The sequence below is a fragment of the Balearica regulorum genome, chromosome Z, assembly GCF_011004875.1.
Source record: "Balearica regulorum gibbericeps isolate bBalReg1 chromosome Z, bBalReg1.pri, whole genome shotgun sequence".
NCBI classification, from domain to species: Eukaryota; Metazoa; Chordata; class Aves; order Gruiformes; family Gruidae; genus Balearica; species Balearica regulorum.
The window spans coordinates 11,269,645-11,292,901 of record NC_046220.1 but is presented as its reverse complement, the minus strand read 5'-3'; the positions used below and the strand labels follow the sequence as shown (position 1 = coordinate 11,292,901).

General features: G+C 36.7%; 1 protein-coding gene across 1 annotated transcript in view; it reads left to right on the top strand.

The window, feature by feature from the left end:
* UGCG (UDP-glucose ceramide glucosyltransferase) overlaps positions 1 to 22,979 on the top strand; it is a 31,446-nt gene extending 8,467 nt beyond the window's left edge. Inside the window, exons 2-9 of the mRNA XM_075739314.1 lie at positions 9,977 to 10,118; positions 13,419 to 13,521; positions 14,407 to 14,508; positions 14,895 to 15,007; positions 15,953 to 16,131; positions 16,522 to 16,608; positions 17,014 to 17,203; positions 18,542 to 22,979. Of these exons, the coding sequence (XP_075595429.1) occupies positions 9,977 to 10,118; positions 13,419 to 13,521; positions 14,407 to 14,508; positions 14,895 to 15,007; positions 15,953 to 16,131; positions 16,522 to 16,608; positions 17,014 to 17,203; positions 18,542 to 18,712 (1,087 nt within the window). The 3' untranslated portion in view covers positions 18,713 to 22,979. The remainder of the gene's footprint in view (positions 1 to 9,976; positions 10,119 to 13,418; positions 13,522 to 14,406; positions 14,509 to 14,894; positions 15,008 to 15,952; positions 16,132 to 16,521; positions 16,609 to 17,013; positions 17,204 to 18,541) is intronic.
* The last annotated feature ends 278 nt before the right edge of the window (positions 22,980 to 23,257 follow it).

Below are 23,257 nucleotides of genomic sequence, written 5' to 3'. Positions count from 1 at the left end.
TCCAGCCATGTATGTTAGCTGGAGTAGAAGCTGAACAGTGGGATAACAAAGAATATAATCTGTCAGCTTTTGTCAAGATACAAAGATTTCAAAGAAGTTTAAAGAAGCTGAGGCTTTACATGAACCATATTTCCACAAAGGCATAACTTTTGATTAAGGTGGTAAGTAGAGTGATAGATAAGTGACTTCAAAAATTAATTTGTGAAACTTCTGTCAGAACTGCTTTGTGGCATGCTAAGTATGTAACTGGTTTTACTGGTTTCCTAGAGTACCCTTCAGTATTTGTGTCCATCACTCCCTGCTAATTGCATAATGCCAAATAGTGGTGTCAGAGTTCACTGGGATTTTTACATTCTATTTTAACTGAAATGAAGTTCTGTGGTTTTGACATACTTAATATTGGTTTTGCATTTTACTGGAGACCATGGTCTAAAAGAAATTATTAATCACTTTACTGTGACAAATGTTTTACTATAGATCAAAAAAGCTTTTCATTTTGCTAATTACAAGGTGAATATTTTGCTTTTTCTTAAATATGTTGCTTTTAATAATAGTTGATGAGGACTTAAGCTAGACTATACCTTTTCATAATTGGCCTGGGTAAATTCATGCCTTGAGTCAAATTATTGAAGTTGTAGCATGCATAAAGGAAGTCTTATGCTGTCCTTTGGAAAAGTAAGGTAAAACCATATTTACAAGTGAAGACAAAGATAGTACAACGTTTCACTTTAGCTTTCTAAGTGAAAGATTAGGACTGTCTTGGCAATGCTACTTGTAATTTTTTGCTTTGGAATTCTTATATTTCTTAAAGGAATTTTTGAACACTTGATTGGTCTACTGGAAGCACCTATCTTTTTTGTTGTTGTTGTTGTTAAAACAGCAGGATAACTAATAATGTATCTTTGCCAATTGCTGCTGATAGTTGGTTTGGTCTGGTTTAGACCACTTGAATTATCCCCCTTCAGAAACACCTCAAAGACTGTTCTGGGCTTGTGGGTTTTGTTCCTATTTGGTAGGGTTCATCTCAGCTTTGTCAGCAGTACAGTCTGTGAGGAGGAATCTGTAAATGAAGTTAAACATTCACTTTCAGGTTGTTTGCAAGTGTCCTATTTTTACTGTGTTGAGGTCTTGGTTCAATATGCCTGTATAGTACTGAATTCCCATGTGACTGCCACTTTGGTTTGATAATGGGTAGTGTGTTACACTTATTATGAAGCAGAAAAAATATTTCTCTAGTCATATGCACACCTTGTTAGATAATCAAGCTGCTGAAAATCAGATTTCGGTCAATGTGCTAAAATGTTATTGAGGAGATATCCTAACCACTTTATACTGAAATACTTTTTTTAGCTTAAATCAACGTGCAAGCCTTGCTAAAGTAACATTCTGGGTTAAAAAGACGTAGAAAACTTTCAGACTTATCTCCTTCATGAAAACATATATTTTGAACTCTTAAAGGTTAATAATAACAGGAGTAGCAACAAGAAAGTGAAAAATTCTTCCTGCCTTCATCACAGATATCTACGATGGGCTAGGGAAGACAGGGGGAGTAGACAGGATTTTCAGGTTGGAGGAGTCTGTGGGTGTTCTGCTGCTTTTCACTGCTGCCTGCTATACTGACAGCACAGTGTGAGGTGGTACAGTGGGTGGTTGAAATAGTGTCAAGGGTTGTACTTGTTAACCTGTTGAAATACTAATGAGATGTTTCAAATTTAAGATATTCCACACTTCCTTTTAAGCATTTTTCAGAGATGATACATATGTTCCATAACAGCATTTCTAAGCAGATTGTTTTATGTAGATTGTATAGTGGTGAGGGAGGTAAATGTGGTTTTTTGAGGGTCTGTGAGCCAAGTGTTGTGTGTTGTGGGTTTTTTTAGAGGAAAGACTGGAGAAATTTACCAAGTTTTCTGGTTTATGTCTGCTGGAAACATAAAAATTGCCCTTCTGAAATGCTGTCAAATACGGTGTTGAGTGTAGAAGTGGTACTTTAACATACTCATTTGAAGATTTTTTTTCAGTTTCTGATGTTCCTTATAGGAAACTTATTCAAGCTCTCCAAGCCATTTGCAGCTTGAGGGCAGTCATACTGTATTGCTGACAAATGTGTAGTCCAGACAAGATTTGCAACTTTTTTTTATTACCCCAACTGGGGGTAGTAGGGCCTGGAACTGTGTGCTCAAACTTCTGTGAATTGGTGTTTGAGTAAGGTTTCTGCTTCAGTGGTATGCTGTCTTGTAATCTGGAAATATTTGCAGCTGAGTTAAATAAATAGTGGCTTGTCATCCACTGAAAAACAAGAAAAAATATTGGCATGGTATCTGCTTTATGATTTTGCTAATGTAGTTTCTGTTCAGTCATTAGCACAACTCAGTTACTGGCAGTTAGCTGTTTTGGCAGCTTTCAGGGAGAAGAAACTGGAAAATGTTGATGGGTGGCAGGGATCTTTGGCACAAAGGGAGCAGTAAGGAGCAACCTGGGGTCTGTAGGAAGCACATTAGACACTGTTTAGCATATGATGTTGTCATTTAAACTTGGTTCTTATGAAATGATTAGGACTGAGCTACTTTAATCCTATAGATTTACAAAATAAGTCAAAGACAAATTGAGTAGTGTCACAGTACAAATGTTCTAAAGCTTTGTGTTTTAAAAGATCCCATACTTAACACCAAGGGGTTGATCCTGTACTAAAAATGCTCTGCTGTGGTTGGTTTATCTGGCCCAGAGTTACTGCCCTCCACTGGAGATGCTTTCATAAATAAATTGTAAATCATGCTGGATGCAGTGCTCTGAAGTTGCATAATGTTTGTTGCAAGGAGTCTATATCAAAAAGCGTTTCTATTTCTATGCCTCAGTGGTTGTTGATTTGATGCTCAATGGGATAATCCAAATCCCCTCCCACCCCTACACCTTTCTAAACATTTCTGCTGTTCTAATCTGCCTTTAGTGAGCATGTGGCTATGTGGTGACTCGGATCAGCAAGCTAGCTTTTTCTGTGGAATAGTTCTGCTGATCAGCAGGCTGATCCAATTTATCTTGTGGCACTGACTGATTATAGCCACCAGTAGGCCGAGAGTGTGGGAAAGCAGAAATGGGGAATGAATTGCTATTTTGATGGCGGTCTGCAGATAGACTACATGGGAAAACTGTATGTTCATTTTAATGCTTAGTATGATCCAGTAATGGCTGTGTTGTAGGCAACTTGCTGTGTTTTTGTTTCAGCTTGCTGAATTGTAAATGATCTAGGATTTGGACAGTAAAACGGTTCCCACTGCTCCAAGTTTAAATTGAATCCATTGCATGGGAGCCTGTTTGTTTCTTTAATCATGCAGGTGTGGGGGCAGGGAAGGGAGTAGAAGAATTTGTACATTAAAAAAAGGGAGTGTTTGCTAGTTTTAAGCTGAGGTCTGTAGTGTTTGCTCTTTCTTCTTCCTGAATGATAAGGTATTTTTCTGCTTAAAACTCCAAAATGTGTTTGAAAAGTCTAAATGCCCCTTTAAAAAAAAGATGGTATCAAGTTATGGATTGTACCTACTGAACATTACTTTTGTCATAACATTTGGAAGATGCTTCTTAAAGAATTTCAGCTGTGTATGAAGATTTCAAATTCAAAATGCCAGATAGCACTAGATAAGATTTCTACTGTTCTGCATTGTATGATTTTGTCTTTATTACTAGCCACTGATTGCACTACTACTTCCAAAACTGGAAGAGCGAATTGATGTTTGATTTTTGAGAAAATTTACCTTCTGGAAAAATTAGGGATCACTGTCTAGGCTCTTACTCAGTTCTGTCTCAAGATCTTTAATTTGGCTTTTTTTATTGAAAAAACTGACATTTGCTATTTTGGAGCTTGTTTAAAGGTTTGGTTGGTTTTGATTTTTTGTTTTGGTTTTTTTTTTTTTTTAAATCATTCCCATTCCTCTCCACTACCTGTTGTGATTTCAGTGCATTGTTTTCTGAGGTCCTTTTCTTTTTTTGTCTGTGGGGTACAGGAGAAAATATGCATTGAAAGTTAATGAAATGTTTGGTCTCCCTTTTACCCTCAGCTGGCATGTAATGAAGCACTAACCAAGTACAGCATGCTTTTCAACATAAACTTCCAGTATGCAAACATAGGATTACATCTTTTGTTTTCAGTTTTTTTGCAGGCATGCACAAACCTATGACTGTTTCTTTGCCGCAGACAGCCACAATAAGTCTGTACTACAAAGTGGGCACCTGAATCTTATCCCCCATTTCTTTTTCAGATTTGTCTACTTTCCACCTGTTGTATCTGACACTTGTGTAATTGTTAGATTGGTGGGTGGGTGGATTGACTTGCCATGTGTCCATCTGCTGCTTGCTTACATCCAATTCAACAGCCAAGAGTGGAGGATGGGGAAGACTACCTACCTGAGAACACTGGTTGACTGGTGGTATGGGTTGACCCAGGCCAGCAGCCAAGCAAAGGTGTCCTGAACTGGCACCAGCATGTTTTTATGGGGAGATATCTGCCTTTCAGCCAAGAGAGGTAGAATGGTGGCATGCTTTAAGTATTACTTCAAGAGTCACTTGTGAACTCTGGCAATTTTCTACTAGTAATAAATTCTAGTTAGCTGTTTCTGGCAGGCAAATAAGAGCAGGGAACAAGCTATAAGGGAGTGAATGCTATAAATGAAAACTGTGATGCAGAGTTGGTTGTGGAAGAGTTTTTAGGGGCCTGACCCAAATCCTTATGTATGTTGCTAGAGGAAGATGTTGTGCCCCTGATGCTTTTTCTGTGCTGATACTGGTTTTCCTCTGACTTCATGGTGAGTGGGCTTATGCTGCTCATCCATGGGCAGCTTGGCTCTTCTGGAAGCCCACTGAAGCCTGAGGAGGAGACCCTATTCCTCCTCTTCTCCTGTGATCTTGGTAGCACATTCACAGCCACCTTCTTGAACATGCTCTGGAGCTTCTTGCAGCCTTCTCTAAGGTGCCCTAACTCTAATTTGGCAGAAGACAACCTGAAGTGGGAGGAAGAAAGCCAGATTTAACTTCTTGAGTGAGTGAATTGAAGCAGGATTGTACTGGCGTGATATCTTGTTTGGCTGGTGTTGATGGCAGCACAGAGGATAAGGAACACTGGTGGATCTTTGCTGCTAGTGAAGCTGCATGATCATCTTGCCGCATCCTTTCAAACTGTATACTTGCTAAGTTAAACTGACAAAATGCTAACATTACATATGGGGTAATAGTTAGGTGGTTGTTTAAGTATCTCAACTAGGTCACTGTGGGAACAGACAGATGTCAGCACCACTGAGAAGCACAGCACATCCCAAAAAAAAGAGGGGAGAGAAGGAAAGAGGGAGTGCCTCTGAGCAGTAGCCTGTAGCTGACTGGTTCAGCTGTGTTATAAAGCTCCACTCTAGAGGGTTGAGGAGAAGGTTGAAAACAAGATCAAGGCATCTAGTGCTTGTTTTAGGAAGAATTCTGTCCATTTGCTAGGTGTTTGTTTGATCTGTTTTGCAGTTTTCAAATCTATCTGAAGTCTAAGAAGTTCTCTAGAAAGGAGTAATACTGTAATAGGCCTCTTAATGCACAGTAGTATGTCTGTGTGCTTAAATCTGGGTAGAGTAGTATGACAAATAAGTACTTGATAATAGTGTGTTATTCGGTCTTAGTTGTGTCATTAGAGTCCTCTTGTACTTCTCTCTGCCTCCACACCCTAGTACCTTTTTCTGCTTCCTAGTGGGGTGGCCCAGAGCTGCAAGAAAGGCTGCTTGAGCAGACCCCTGCCCTCCTGCCTTCACAGGCAGACAAAAACTTGCACTGTAGCTCCCATACCAAATTTTGTCTTGAATTCATGATTCCAATATATGGAATAAGATTTTATTTATATATATGAATATATAATTATGCATATGTTTTTATGTATAAAAGTAGAATCTCTATATAAAAAGTGTTCTTGGTTGCTTAATTGTAAAATGGTCAGATGACTGTATAAAAAGTTACTGCTGTGAGGTACGGAAACTTATTTGGTAGGTATGCCTTCTTATATGGAATTGTCTTTATACCATCACACTAACAAGGTAGGATTTTGACTAATATTAGTCTTTGTGAAGCAAGTGTGTTGGTAACCCTTTCATGAATGTAGGGGCTGTCTGTAATACTTCTTGAACTCCTCAATCTTTCTTTGTCGTATTAATGCACTGACCAGTGTGATATATCTGCAGCAAATTGAACTTTTTTCTGTGTATAAAGGTACCTACTTCTGGAAGTGTTTTAACACAAGATATGTATTAGAAGTTAAGAAGAAATGGGGAGCTCATCCGTTTTACTCTTCTGCTGCCAAAGGAAGCAGGATAATCATTTTATTTCTCCTTTTCAAGCAGAGATCTCCTGTCTGTTCCCCCACAGTAGACCAACACTCCACAAACACCTGTGTGAGATGGTTCAGCTCACTAACATGAAAACAAACTGGGGAAGGGGGGAGTGTGTAAATTCAGAAGTAGAAAAACAGCCTGTTTCAGAAGTAATGATCTGCTAGTGTATCTCAATGGCCTGTGGAACCATAGCCTTCAAGGGATGTCTTCAGTGCTTCCTGCATCTTGTTAGTGCTGTCTTGCAATATTTAAGTATCTGTTACAAATTTCTGACCAAGAATTGCTTACCTCCCAAACAGGATAATTGTTTAAGTAAAGTAGCTGCTGAGGAAAGGTTGAAATGAGTGAATCAAGAGTGTTTGTTTTTTCAGCTGCTTTTAAAAGGCATATGTTACTATCTTAGCTGAGAGACCCAGCAGTCTGTCTACTGTAGCAAGCTTTTTGTTTTTGCTAGAGATGGGGGAGGAAATGTAGTCTTGGCCTTTAAAAAAAAAAGTTTTGTTGCTTAATTTGATACAAGTTAGCAAGAATTCATCACGTAGTATACTGGGCAGTGATAACTCAGTAGCCTGAATTTTGTTTTTGGAAATACTTTTTTCCTCTGAGAAAAGTCTAGATTAGTTACTTCTGTGGGTTAATTATTATTGTGTTAAGGAACTAAGTTTGAGGAAAATTTTCAGATGCCTCTTAGTGATATAGGATAGTTGAACTATAGCTTCTGATACAATTATGCATGCTGCTGCTTTTTTCTTTTCCCACCTGCATACACCAGCAACAGACTGCTTAAAAGGAATTTCACAGTTTCACTACTTAGGAATTGCAGGCTGATCCATTTAATATGTAGGTGTGAAAGTGCTTATAGATAACCTGGGTACTGGTCTTTCACACACAGGATCTGAAAGTGCCTTTAAATAGAGCTCTGGCAGCATCAGTTTCAGAGCTCAGAGTTGTAATACATTCCTCAATATAGTGTTTTTCAGCAGCTTACTGTGTTAGGCAAAGGTAGGAAAAAATACATTAAGCAAATATACCTGTATAGTTAATGTTTTGACTGCTTTGGCCTAATTTCAATGCAAAATAATATATACTATTCTATACATGATACAAACTTTGTGAAAGGATTGCTTTCCGTTATGATTTTGAACTGTACCTATCATACATGCGTTGTGGTAATGAAGACCACTGATCACAACACGTGTCTGAGAGAACTGAACCACCATAACTACAATTTAGTGCTCAAAAATACCAACTTACTGCTTCATGCTACCTTGACTTTGGTGCATGTTCTGTAACATGCAACTTCATTTAGAACATACCTGTATCAACAATGTTAATGTTGTTTAAATTTAAGTCTATTTTCACTTCCATGTTAAATGTTAGCCTTAATTAAAATATTGTAAATTGTTTTTAATGGTTGATCTGTTTCTTTGGTGATGGTAGGTTTTCAGTTGTAACTTCTTAATTCCTGTTCAGAGTATCCAACTTCACAAATAGTCCTCCTCAGTGTAAAATGATCTGGATTACTGTTAATTTGCCTCTTGCTCCATAGAGTCTAACAGAGCATTGCAATTACTGGTGTGGAAATTGCTTTACCTTAGTGTCACAATACCACAGTACTCTCAGTGTGGCAGACTGCCACTTCTGTGCAGCATTATGAATGGAATATGAACTGGAACCTTATTTTTAAAATAGCATGTTAGAGACAGTTTTACCATACTGACCCATACTCTGTCAAAAGTCTCTGTATGGTGTTTCATAGCTGAGCAGATTCTGATAATGTTGCATGCTTCATTTGTGTGTTTTTCAAGGTTTCTCTCTTATACCATGTGTAGGATTTTCTTTAAGTAATTCAATCACCTGCATCATCCCATGTGACAGCATGGTTTGTAATAGGATGCCCTGCAAGATTCTGCAGTTTTATCACTTGGTGCTTTTTCTTTATCACAGTCCTGCCTCAAGTCTGTCTTCATCCTTTCTTTCCTTACATTTTTCCATTTATTCTGCCACTTTTCTCTTATTTTCTGTTCATCAAGGCTTTTGCCTTTGTACAAACTTATGTGCATTGCTACAGTCCGTTTTAAATGGAGTACTTCCCCCCCCCCCCCCCCCCCCCCTTGCATTACCTACCTTTTGTTCCTCCTGGTCAAAGTTGCATTCTTGAGACTCTTCATTCTTACTGGCACTAAAGCCCTTGCTGTTACATTTGTGAAAATTGGTAATGAAATCTTTGTCTGTGGTAGCTATCTGAACTGTTGCTTTTCTTACTTTGGTCTGACTGTCCCTTGGCTGTTAATTGCTCAACAAGACTATTTCAGTTTACCTCTGCAGTGCCGAGGCTTGGACTCAATAACAGTACAAGGACATCATCTGCCTTGTCCTGTCTTTTTAGAGAGTCTGTTTATTCTTTGTGATAGCATTATGTCCCTGGTGTCCAGCTGCAAATCTGCCTGAAAGGAGCATGCTGGGAGGGTGGGGGGAGCTGATGAGGTAACAAATGTGATGTTGCTGTCCCACTTCAGGAAAAAATACCTTTAGGGAATTACTGGAATCTCTTCTTAGTGTAATTCCTTCGTAGTTCAGTAATTTCACTTGGTCAGGCACACTTCTCAGGACCATGCTTCCTAGGAACTTTTTTAATCATTTAACCAGGGTGAAGCATTCCATGAAGCAACCCTGTTCCCATTTTTAGGGTTTTTTTGAGGCAGCATGTTGTAAATTTTAAAGTGGGAAAGTCATTAAGTTAAGAATTGATACCATTAGGTACATGCTGCAATGAAATATTCTTTGACTACTGGGCATGTTAGAAAACTACGATATGCAGTATATACACTAATTTACAAGTGTGAAGCTTCAGCAAATGCTTTTCCTTCAGTTACTTAAAATACATAGATGCAAATTTGATTGTTTACTGGCCAATCAAGCTTTCAGAATTTAATTTTGCATTCATTCATACAGGAGTGTAGGCTTAAACATTCATATTAGTGAGTTGTGACATGATCATCAATTTACTCTGTATATTATTGCTGAATTATAGTGAGTTTAGAATTGTGTACTCTGTTTGCTTCTGATCCAGGCTGATGTCCAGTTTCTAGAAATTTTTATACTACAGTTGATTGATCCCTATCCTTTTCTTGGAGGTGTTTGTTAACAAATTTATCAGTATGATCAACTGTTTCCCTCGTGCTTTCAGCTTGCTGTAAGTTTTGCAAAACTTAACGCAGGGAAAAGCACCTGACCCTTTTTTTTGCCTTACAGTAAATTGTTTTTTATTATCCTGTTATAACACTATGAGATTTTAATGCTACAGAGGAAAGCATCTACAGAGGAAGAATCTTGTCTCCTGTGCAGTTTGAAAAAAGTTATACTCTTATTGTACAAAATGCATTAATCTGAAATGTCTAGAAAGTTGAATAAGGTTGAATTTAACCTACATATAATGCTAAAGGGTTTTAGGCATTGCCTTTGATGTATCAACTGTCAGATATAAAAATAGCTGCTGTTTCTACAACCAAAACTAACTTTTTTGCAACAACCTTAACTCCCAAGCTTTCTTAGTTCTGACTGTATTGTGAATGGAATTCTCTAGCATATTTTCTTTATGTGGTGGTATATGTTATTTCTCCTTACAGACGTCTCCACCTCAATAAGAAAGCCACAGATAAACAGCCATATAGCAAGCTTCCTGGTGTTTCACTTCTAAAGCCATTAAAAGGTGTGGATCCTAACCTGATTAACAACTTAGAAACCTTCTTTGAACTGGATTATCCAAAAGTATGTATACTATTTAGTGTCTCTTTTCCTCCCATGCCTCCAACAGTCATATCAGGAGCTTGGGCTAGAACCATGCAACTTGATTATGTCTTGGATTGTTCTTCTTTCCACAAATGCATAATTACACATTTTACATGTTGTAAACAAAACTTTTTCCTTTTTGAAAAGCTGTCTATAACATGACCAAGGCTTAGGGGTGCAACATAGTCTACACTTCACTAAGACTTGTTTAATCATTATTCCCGTATTGTGGTGTTTATAGCAGTATGAAAACTTTTGATCTATAAAAGATTGTTTGAGAGGCCAGACAGCCTTCCCAATTCGTTACTTCTTTGTAACAAGTCCTCTAAAAGAGAACACTTACTGATAGACTGAAACTTTCTTGTGGTTCTTACTGATGTCCTATCTAACAAATAATTGCCTAATGATGAAGTGGTGTACTTCACCAGTTGTTGGTAGGTAGGGTAGTCTCCAAGCCACTTATCAGTGTTGGGAAACAAATAGTTAATAAAAGCTTACACTGGCTGTTGTACACAGTTTGACTTTGTAATATAAGTGATAAGTGTGTCAGATGCTGTCATTGCTCTAAGGAGCTTACAACTTAATGGAGAAATCTGCAAATGCTGCATTGTTCACTACTTGGTGTATGCTCCTGTGGATGGAAAAAGGACTATGTTTCCTACTGCATATCTCCTGAAATCTAAAACTTGTAATTTACTTTAAAAACTTTTCTCAATTCTTCTCAAAACTGATTCTGATACTGCTGCTTCAGTTGTAAAAGGTCAAAGGTATGTGTAAGCTGTACAGCAAGTTTCCTTTGTGTATTCTGACTAAGAGCTTTAAACTTACTGCTCAGTAGACAGCATAAAACAAACAAAAAACCCCAACCAACTCACCATTTGGAACTTATTAGAAGTTGGATAGTTTTTCTGTAACAAAGCTTGGGGACTTTTGAAAAGCTTCAAGCATGAGCATTTGAATCTTTTTGACTCAACAAAAGTGCAATAAAGATTAAATGTGGCCAAGATAAGTTTAAAGAATACTTGAGGCATGCTGTGTATGCCAATATTGTAAGCAGTGCAAAGAAGCTGCAACAATATTTTAATCTATTTTATGATATAATGAGCATCAAAATGTTATGCAGCTGAAACATTTGACTACAGATGCAATTTGTTTGAGAATTCAGAAAAACAGTTATGCTGGACCTTGTTTTGAAAGATAGTCTTGACCTTTACTTCTGATATTTTAAGATTGCCACCCATTTATATAAATTATTGCTACTCCATATAAATCTGAATTTCAGATAACAGTAGTGACAATAACTTTTCCCAAAAAGAGTGAAAATGGAGGTATGAATGCTTCAGTTTACTGGGGCACAGGTGATACAGTACAAGCAAGATCCCCAAACTGTTTGAAAACGCAATAACTACAAAAATACTTAATTTGAGATTGGCATTACACCTCAAAAATTAGAACAGTATTGCCTGGTATTCAAAGTTTGGCTGCCCACAGAGAAATTATTAGGAAAGAATAATCTTAAACCTGTTCCAGTGAAGCTGAGTTCAACCTGCAGCGATACTGATTCTCTGACACTCTTCTGTGATACCTCATGTGTGAAATAATCTTGTTTTGCATAGAAGCCAGTTATGCAGCTAGTAAACTGCATGACTTAACTGTTCACTGATAAAAGTCATGACATATCTTACCTACTGTGTGTATTATAATTTTGGCAGAAATCTTTCTATTTATGTTGTCCAAATGAAACTGATTGTAACATTTATGTAGATAAGCATCTTTGTATTTCTTTTGCTTTAGTCATGCATTTTGTAGTTCTTTGGCCTCTGTATGCAGTAACAAAGTATTTACTGTGAAATTCTCTCTTCAAATATTGGAATGTCAAAGTGTTTTATTATTTCTGGCTGAATTTCTTGGAGAATATGGATACAGAAGTGTCATTGCAACTGTGCATTGAAGATTAGTTATTTAATTACTAGCAGAATAGTTGTTCTTTTACATATTTAACTGGATGAGCAATAAAGAACTAATTTCTCTTCAGTTGGTGATTTCTATGGTGTTCATGCTGTCAGGATTGTTCTGTTGTGGTGGAAGGCCCTGTCTGCTTAGAGACAGGTTTTTTACCCTTTAAATTCCATTTTCCATGCTGGTAAAATGATAGGAATAAAATATTGCTTGGCCTTTAGGCAAATCGGCTTTGGTTTGCATTCTGAGAGGTAGAGATGTGTTTATCTGATAGTATGTAGTGTTAGACCAAGTGTTACCAACTCCCATTTAGTGGTTAAGATTTTAATTTTCTACAATATTCTGAATGCAGTGAGAGTCAATGGGGTTTTTGTGTTCAACAATACCATTTTTCTCAGAAGAATGTATTTATTTAACTTTTTATGTTGTATGAAGTACTTCTAACTGAACAAGAACATCAAAGATTGTCACTGAGCCCACAGACAGCTTAAGTAGTTTACTGGAAATAAAGTTCAGTGAGGTGACAGAATAGTACAAGGGACACTAAGAATTGTTTTGATCACCAGTTGAGTACAACTGCGATAAGGTCCAAAAAAATTGTTTTTGATGGGATTAAATTTTTAAATCTTCAACTGTAAAAAATGGCTTCTGGGTATCTTGATCAGAAACTTGCATTTTCTGTTTCACTTCTCTGGATTGGAGCTCTGATAACTTGTTGTAATAGTTCAGTAATTTTAGCAGGGCGAGAGGAAGGTTATATAAAGTAAGGAGTATTCAAGGAATTTGCTGTTAATGCAGAAACAAATATCTCCATCAAAGCTTGCAAAGCTGTCTCAAAATGTTGAGTGATTCTTAAAATGCTATTTCCTCACACACTGCCTGTAGCTTGTGTAACAAGCATGTAGCTTGATTGCTGAAACAGCTACAGCTTTGCCTTACCTCTTTTTTCAACCATTACTCTATTAATGAGGAAAATGCATATACATGTTCCTGAACTTAGCTTTATTATACAATTAAGTGTGTGTATACTGGTCTCTGGGTTGTCTTCCAGTGCTGTTCTGCATTTGCATCTACAAAGTAAAGGAAAGGAAGGTGTAGTTCAGAGGTGTGAAGTCAAGTGTATCATAATGCCATTCCTTTAATATTTTGTGTGCTGTAATTTCATTGAATATAAGATTCAATTTTATATTTTTAATTCTATAATGGTGTTCTTTATTTTTTCGGTTTAGTACACTCTTAAGCTTTATTCCCTAGACCATATTGATATTAAGTGTGTTTGTAAATACATGTGTGTGTGTATACATTTTTTGTTTTTACTAGTATGAAGTACTACTCTGTGTACAAGATCATGATGATCCAGCTATTGATGTGTGCAAAAAGCTCCTTGGGAAATACCCAAATGTTGATGCTAGACTGTTCATAGGTAAGCAGTGCAACTCGAAGGTGGGACTCTTACTTCTAAAATGTTTTTAGGTCTTCAACTCCATATATAGTAATCTAAAATAAATAGCTATCTTGTTCAGCCCATGTTAGTTCTGTCATTTAATCATCAGTTTAGGGTAAAGTAAGCTTGTAGTCACAATCTGTGGCATCAGTTAAAAAAAAACCTCAATGAGGAACGATTTATGCAACCCCCACAACTTTTCCCATCTAAATCTGAAACAGCAATTTAAACTTTGTGTTTGCACTGAACTAAATATACTGGAAGTGACTTGGTTCAGTGGCTGTATTTGAACTTGAGGTCCTGCAACAATCCTTTTTCATCAGCTTAGACTGTAGCACCCTTTCTTCACTTCACATTTGAATTAGAGGAGGGAAGGGATGTTAGAACTTGGTAGCAGAGTTTTTTCTGACATGAAACAAACTGGGCCATGTCTGTCAGTTGGAAGCAGAAGAGTGTCATCTTATTCTGCTCCTTCATTTTTCTGCTAAAATTACTGTAGAGTATAATGGTCATAATTAGTAGTCTTAAGAAATAAAAGATAGAGAGTATTTACCTTACCGAATGTAGTAAAGCTTGTAGTTCTACTGCCCTTTTAATGACATTAATCTTGTTACCCTGCCAAATTGAGGAAGCATTTGAATATTTGTTCTTTTTTTTAATTCTCTACATAATTATAGAAAGATCTAAAATATAGAGGTGAAGGAATACTTAAAATTTAAATCCTTTTCTTAGAAGTGGACTTTAAGAATTGATGGGTAAAAACTTACTGTTCATCAGTTAGACTCAATATCCAACATATTTAGATATGTTGAGTTCTAAAAAAACCCCCCATATGTTATTTTTTATGATGTTTGTATTTTTTAGGTGGCAAGAAGGTTGGCATCAACCCCAAGATCAACAACTTAATGCCTGGCTATGAAGTTGCCAAGTATGATCTCGTATGGATTTGTGATAGTGGAATCAGAGGTAGGTGTGTGTTGTAATGTGCTGTTATATTGCTCAGATGTCTGTAGGCAAGCAGTTGTTGGAGATTATTTTGACTGAGAATCACCAGTAGAAATGAAAGTTAAAAATCTTGGAAAAATATTGTCATTGTATAAAAATGTTTAAAGGTGAAAATCCATTTAAAAAAATACTGTTCAAACTGTTTCCCTTGTATTTGTTGTTGATCATAATAATGATGTTAATCACTAGTACTAATTTTCTGAAACTTTGTTCCTCCAAGATACTGTGCATCGAGGTATATGTGTTCTTGATAATTGTAATAGAATGAGAATTAGTGTCTCTGTACAGTAGTCTGCTAATGACAGAATTGCTCAATGAACTCTCTTTTTTTTTCATTTGTCACTTAGTAACACCAGACACACTGACAGATATGGCCAATCAAATGACTGAAAAAGTAGGCTTGGTCCATGGGCTTCCTTATGTTGCAGACAGACAAGGTTTTGCTGCTACCCTTGAACAGGTCAGTGCAATGTTGTTGGTTTTGGTTTGTTTTGGGTTTGGGGGTTTTTTTGCAAGACCTCTTGTACCTTTTGAGTGAAGAAATGTGTATTTTCAGCTGCAGTCACACTTCAAACTATCTAGGATAACTTAAATGCTCAAATTCTACTGTGGTGCTCTGAACATTGATTCAATACTTAAGCTTACAATACAAAGATTACGGGATGGAAGCAATGGATTTCATTAAAGAAAATTTGTTAAAATTGAAGAACTCTCTCTAATGCTTTGTCAGAAAGGGCTATTAATTCTATTTTGATGTTTGAAAAGGAACACAGAAATGGCCATGACAAGTCAGAACAAAGTCCAGCTCACACAGTATCCCTTTTCCAGAAGGGGTATAAGCAGAGCCTTTGAGGAGAGTAGAACACAAACAAGGGTTACATCCTGTTTTCCTCTAATACTGTCTCAACTTTCTGCAATTGTCAGCTGAGAAACTTCCTCAGCAGGAAGTAGACTTGTATATGTACTAATCCTCAATGTATTAGTATTTTAGTAAGAAATTTCATGTATGCAGTGATGCAGTTAATCTTTACAAGAGGAAGGAGACAGCATGTCTGTCAGCTATCACCAAATAATATATTAATCCTAGAGATTAGTAAGTTACTTAATGGAGATTTAATGTGTTGCCTGAGAACAACCTCAATAAGTTAGAAATTAAATAACAAATAAAATATGGTAGTTTAATATGTGGAATCCACTTAAAGATTTGTAAAAACACAGCCAATATTACTACTAGATTTTTCAGATTTGGTGGTAGGCTAGATTTCTTAGATTGGTGCTAAAGATCTTTCCAATTACACTGTCATAATTGGCCATGTTAAGCACTTTTTTCCCTCCAAACAGTGTCAGTGAGTAGTGCTTGCATAAATACATATAGAGTTTTAAAAGCCTTATCTTGTTTTGTCAGGTTTATTTTGGAACTTCACATCCAAGGTCATATATTTCAGCCAACTTAACTGGCTTTAAGTGTGTAACAGGAATGTCATGCTTGATGAGGAAGGATGTCTTGGATCAAGCTGGAGGACTAATAGCTTTTGCACAATATATTGCTGAAGATTACTTTATGGCCAAAGCTATAGCTGACCGGTAAGATGACTCTGAAATCTTTTTTTAAACACATGGTACATACTATAAGTATAGGTGTTCAGGTCAGCTTTACATGTATACAGCAAACATGCTTATGACGTGCTTTGTCCTGTCAATATAGTGTTTTAGAAATAACTAAACCATATAATTGTCTATTCCTTTAGAAACAAGTTTGAGAACTTGGTATAAGTGTTATTCACATGGTATTTGCTCTCTTCTAATGAAGAGACTTGATAAATACACTTAATTTTTTTGCTTATACCCATTGTAATAATATGGCACATTACCAAAGAAACTTTTCAAGCCTAATAAAATTCTTGGGTGTGTTTTCCAATTGTTTTCTGTATCTCTTCTTTGCACTTTTTAAATAATAATAAATTCACTTTTCAGGGGCTGGAAACTTGCAATGGCCACACAAGTTGCAATGCAAAACTCCGGTTCATATTCTATTTCTCAGTTTCAGTCCAGAATGATCAGGTAAAATTTTAATCTTTACTTCCTCTCCCACGCACCCCTGTCATCTGCTTCTGATGCAGGTAACCTGATAATGAGAGGAAATATGTTTTCCAAGTTAATTTGATCTAATGTACAGAATGCTGAAGTTCCACTGCATAGCTTGATGCATGCTTCTTGTTAGTGTTGGGAGAGAGGCACTGACTTTCCACAGAAGTATAGTTATTAACCCCACCATCCCCCCAAAAAACCCCAAAACTTAGTATCTTTTAAAAGGGAGAACTTTTGCAATATTTTACTTGGAGGTGTAAATTAGAGATTAAACTAACATTGTCAGAAAAGACCATAATGGGTCATCATTTGATGAGGTGGGGGAAGAGGATATAAAGAACAATGCATAGTCAGAAATGATTTGTTTTTCCCTTCTAGGTGGGCCAAACTGCGAATTAATATGTTGCCTGCCACAATAATTTGTGAGCCAATCTCAGAGTGCTTTGTTGCCAGTCTAGTTATTGGATGGGCAGCTCATCATGTGTTTAGATGGGATATAATGGTATTTTTCATGTGTCACTGCTTGGCATGGTTTATATTTGACTACATTCAACTAAAAGGTGTTCAGGTATGTTCAGCTTCATTTTCTTTGGAGGTTATTAAAGTTACCAGTGCCATTTACTTCAGCAAAAAGCTAAACCTAATTATAACAACGAAATAATTCACTTGTCATCAAGGAAATAACAGGTCAAATTCTGTTATTTCTTAGACTTCCAGCTTCAGTTACAGTAGCACAAAAAGGAGTAAATGTTTGTTATAACTTTGTTTCCTATGTGCACCTGCCTCTGCCTAGGCTCTGGAAGTTTGTGTATCTGTCCCCTTAATCTTCACATTTCCAGTCTGCTCTACCTAGGCATATCCAGAAATTTAAAGCTTTTTTTAACAGTTCAAGAACAGCAGCTTTGTGGGATTTTGGTTTTTTCTTTTATCTTAGTTGTCACTGTCTTATATTTGTTGAGGTATATACGTACATTTTTCACTGTATTTTGGTAATAATACTTACAGGACAGCTGTAGCCTATGTCTGAAAATAAAATCTTCCTGTCACTACAAGTGAGGCCTCAAAGAAACTTTTAATGTAGAAAGATTTCACAAATCAGAACAGCATTTGTTCTTCTAATGCTGTAGGAACCATTTAGACTACTTTCAGCTGTGACCATATTCTATCCAAATCTGATCCATAATTACTTGTGTATTCAAACTTATCAAATAGTTCTCATCATACTGGAAAATATTCATTTGGTAATCTTAAAACATACTGGAAATAAAGTTAGGCCTCGTGTTTATTCTGTAGGTCTCCAGCAGGTCAGTTTAACAGTCACCTTTCTGAGTACTCTTCTCACTATGCACAGCATGTAAAAGAGCTTTGTGCCTACTCATCGGAAGCCTCTTTGATTTCCAGCTCTGCATGTAGCTGGAAATTCTCAAAGGAACAGAAAATATAGAGGCTTTAAGCTTTTTTTAGTCCCACTTTTCCTATGCAATAGGCCAAAGGCTTATTTATTTGAATTTCACTCTTCTGGTAATGTGCAGGAGCATTCTATCTAGGTGCTATTCTTCTGGGGTCTGTGGCAAAAACCCAGTGTCTGCTCGAACAGAGTTTTACAAAGCTTCAAAAATAAAAAAGTGAAATTGTCACACTTCCTTGCCTTTTGCTCTACGTAAAAGTTTCTCTTCAAACCTTCTGGGTCATTCTGCCAAGCTCCTCATGTTTAATATTGGTAATTATAGTTTGAACAGGAAAATGTTCTTGGCTTATTAAAAAAGTATTCCATTGATATCTGTAATTGTAAACCTGTATAATAAGCTTTAAGATAGATTTATCTGTAACACAAATGTTTTAAATTACTTTAAAATTCCTTTTGAATAATCAGTATGTTTAAATACTTGGGGTTTGTTATTTCTAGGGTGGCGCTCTGTGTTTTTCAAAACTTGATTATGCAGTAGCTTGGTTCATCAGAGAATCCATGACAATTTATATCTTCCTATCTGCTTTGTGGGACCCCACTATCAGCTGGAGGACAGGACGCTACAGGTTACGTTGTGGAGGCACTGCAGAAGAAATTCTTGATGTATAGCCACAGTTTTGTAACTGAATGTCAAAAAGAGAAGGGGGGGAAGAAGAAAAGTATTATAAATTGTTTGTATAAATACTTTTAAGAAAATCTACCTTCAGTAGTTTTACTACTTGTATGTTTTGGTATCTGTTCTTTAATTTATTTTTGCATGGCACTTGCATCTGTGAAAATACATCTGTAGTCTTGGCCAAATGATACTTTGATCCTATGTATAAATAGAAATGGAGAGAGTTGGTCTTGACACCTACTTTCTATAGGAATGCTCTGCAGTAAACTCTTATTTAAAAAAAAAACTATCCTCCTGGATATGAACAGCTTCTTACTCCATGGTGTGCTAGCCTAGCAAATCCAGGGTTCACATAGCTATTTTCCTGCTGGATTGTACAAGGCTGTACCTAGTAGAATCAGAAGTACAGCTGATTTCTGTTTTATCCCTCTAAATTGAGCTAGTAACAGGACCTTGGGAAAGAAGCTCTTAAATGCTTTATGCCTACCTCTTGTAGTTGCTGCAGAACAAAATGAACATAAAAGTGAAAACACTTTGCAAAAACAAACAAGTGAAGCTGGAGTCTTGTATTTATATGTATATATGAAATATTTTAGTCCTTGCAATGAACCAAAAGTGGACTGAGTTTGATAGAATGAGTTGGAAGGAATTACTGGTCAGGCATGTATTGTGGGCAACTTTTGGCTAACTCTGATCTGGTTCTGTCTTGAACCTTGTTAAGCACTGTGCTGGAACTAGCCAAGCTGGTCCCCTTCAATATTTCCATCCTTTTTTTAAGGGGTGTTTGTTTTTCCCTGTGAGTGAATGTTTGTGGGGGGTGGGGATGTATGTATGGGATGCAGTAGGGGGTAGAAGGGAGCAGAAATACATTTCAGAAACATTTCACACGTGAGCTATTTTCTTACACAATGTCTTAAGAATGTAATTTCATGATGCAGGTATTTAATATCTTTTTAAAGTGAACATACATACCTGTACTAGTCATAATTAAGTATTCAATTGCAGTAGATATTGTGAATATATTAAAGGGCCGGGTAAGTTTGCTGTTACTGATTAAAACTGTAATCTTAATTTAAATATCAAACAAAGTCTACTCTTGGCTTTTTGCCTTCTACTGTTAGTCTAGCCTTTAAGTTGGACTTTTGTATTCCAGTGGTATGACTAAAAGGACTAGATTATAATGCATGCTGTGGTTTTTTGGGGTTTTTTTTCCCCCTCTCTGCTCCCTGTAGCTTGGTTTCCAACCTCGTTGTGAGACTTCCTAATTTGTGGTGAACTGGACTTGTTTTCTTTGAATATTTTTTAATAAAAAAAAAACACAGCAAAGCTAGAGAGGGATGTTGCATAAGCCTTTTGTTTTCATAAATGTATTTATGCTGCTTTACTTCATATGGGATAGCATATTGTCACCACGAATATGAGCTGCTAATTGCAAGGCTAATGCCACCAAAGCAGCTTTAAAAGTTGGATGATAACGTGTAGCATATTAGCAATAATAATATGTATTTATAAAAATTGACATTTTTACCTTACTGAGCCAATCCTTTACCTGTCATATGCTACACAAGTGTAACGTGTATGTATGCGTCCTAAAACATACTCGGGGCCAAAACGCTTCATCCACCTTAATATCTCTTGCCTTATGGAACTCTTTCAATGGGCATTTCTATATAAACAAAGGCTTTTGATGCATGCTTCATTCTTTTCATATGAATCAGGAAGAAGCACTTTTCCTGAGGAAGGTTGCACACTGAAAGCTAGTCTAGTTGTGACCCATGAAAACATACTTGTTTTTAATATTTTTTTACATAGTTGAATTTTGCTGACGTTTGTATCATCATTTGTTTCATGAAGTTTGATGCCATTCATTGCACTGCTAAAGTGAAGCTTAGCTCTCAATTTAGCTCTATGCTGATTTCTATGCAGGCAATGGAACAGAACCAAAAAGGCTGAATGGACTTCATTTTTAAAAAAATTAGGTGGGGATAATTGTTTAACAGGTGCTTTTGTATTAGTAGAGCCATCTTTGGTCATGAAAAATAAAGCTTCACTTAAGCAAATAGATTCCTTTTGGTATTGTTTGGTTGATTATGAAATGGAAACCAACATTGTCAAATGTTGTACAAGATGCTGCAACAGAACTAAAAGTTAAAAATGGCTAATGTAAAGTTGTGTTGATCTACAGATGTGTAGAATATACCATGTTTATTTAAAATCACTGTCTTTTTTCTTTATTTAAAAATAAATTTTGAATACAAATGGTTTGGAATACAGTTGGTTTTTTTGCCCTTTGTTCAATGATGCTGTAATACGATAGCTTTCAGTATTTATGGCAGATTTCTAATTAATCTTCACAGCAATAAATAGTTGTGCCTTTCTTTTGAGGTTTTTACACCTGGACCATCTGTTTTAGATTTTATGTTGCTGAAATTAACTCTTGTGCCTAAATCTAATTTTGAGTTATCACTAGGTTTTTTTAGAGTAACTTCAGTGTATAAGAACCTCACAACTGAACAGATAGTTCCCTATCTATTGTAACTAGTCAGCCTAGATTCAGATTTTAGAGAGATGGGTATCTTTGTCATAAAACATGTTGGAAGTGAGGAGCAGTGTTGATACTTTGCTTTGAGATACTCTACAAAGAAAGCACTTGATGCTTGCTTTGTCATCTGACTTCACTTTTTCTTATCTCTTCCCTAACACTTTCTAAGATTTTTCATGTTAAACTTTACAAGAGAGAGTGTGTGTGATGGAGTTGATGGAATCTGAGAGGCATGGCAGAAATAAACACCACTGTAATCACATGAAAACTAGTTATAGAAACTTAAATATTTCTGACTGCATTTTATGCTCGATAGGTTTGCAGCCACATGGCACAATACCGAAATCCCCTTTCCTAAGTACTTTTATTTTCCTGCCTGCTATTAAATAATGTTTTGATTTTTATTCTGTGCTTTCAAATGAAATCTTTCCCATCTGAATTCCTTGTATTACCATTCTTCTGCTTCTGATACTGACTGCTGACTACCTGCATTCCTTCTCAGTCTGTTTTGTCAGCTGAAAGTTTGTTTGCTAACCACCTGCTTTCATATATCACTTATGAAAGCTGTTTCATTCATCTTAAAGGCTTCTTTTAATCCTCACACCTAATTTCCAATCATCTAATTTTAAAGTGGGTTTGAGGTCCAGCCATTCTCGGGTTGAACTGGTCCCCCAACAGCTGTGACATTAATTTTGGCTATTGAGGCTAAGGAAACCTAGAGTTTTGTATGGCAATACATAAACTTTTATGGTTATACACAGTGAGTTCAGCTTAAATACTGTCCAGGCTTGTCTACATAATAACACTTGGGAGAGAGGATGGCAGTGTATAGAATGGCAATAACTTCAAACTTAATGCAGCTTTTGGGTCTGAGAATGCATAAGGTGAAGTTTTTAACTAATGGCCAGATTATACTGCATGGGTCTACTACCTGGATACTCAGAATGAATGCACAAAACCACCTTTAAATAAAGGTGTTTTCCTAGCTCTTCTAATAAACAAAATTCCATGACAGAACTGCCCCGTAGCAGTAAGTACTGCATATCTTCTCCAGGAAAGTCATCTCCACCTCCATGTTGGCTTGGAAAAGGCATATATGATTCCTACCTTAGTGTTGTAGAACTGCACTGTAACTCAAATTGGTGACTGACTGCCCCGCAACAATACAAAACCCCCACTGGCTTTGTGTGTCCTGTAGATCCCGAGCATCTGAAGTTGGACTGCTTTTGGTTGTTACCTTTGTTGCACAAACAAATTTCCATTGCAAGCTATCAGACAGTTGAGAATAAGTGATAATTCTTACAGTTAAATTCACCATATTCTGCTTTCACTGCTTATTTGTCTGGTCCTTAGTTTGAACCTTTCAGTAAGGAAACAAAGTTTAATGAAGACTTTCAGGCCAGTTTAGCCACTGCCACGTTTGTGTTAAGGAGCCTCGTGACCTGTTTCATGTAGAAAGTTTCAGCAAAGATTTGCAATGCAGTCAACAGCAAATGTTTTGTGTATTTGTAGCAGTTTCTACTGACAGCTGGCTCTGTTCTCAATTAAGTCCTGCATGCAGATCAGTGTCCATATCTCCTTTCAAATCCATGTTGTTCGACTACAAGCAAACCAGCTAGTCTTGTGGATCCTACGGCTTGTCACTGTTCAGTTATAACCTTGCAAAGTTATGTCCAGTGTGTTCCCTTTTCAAAAGCAGTTTTAAGTTAGTGTCTTGTAAATGTTCTAACTATGCTGAAGCCCTGCAGTCTGTATATGGAAAGGAGTGTGTCTGGGCTTTTCAGTGGAAGATGTTTGTGATGCTTCACACCTAGTTGGGTTAAAATAACTAAACTTATTCCTGTAAACTGAGACTGTTTTTAAAAAAAAAAAAAGTATTTCTACTACTCTCCAACACAGCTTTTTGGAATGCTTCATTTCTTAAATTCTCACCAGATCAGTGTGCTGCTACTTGTGTGGTTCATGCTTCTGCGGACAATATGCTGCTTCTTGATCT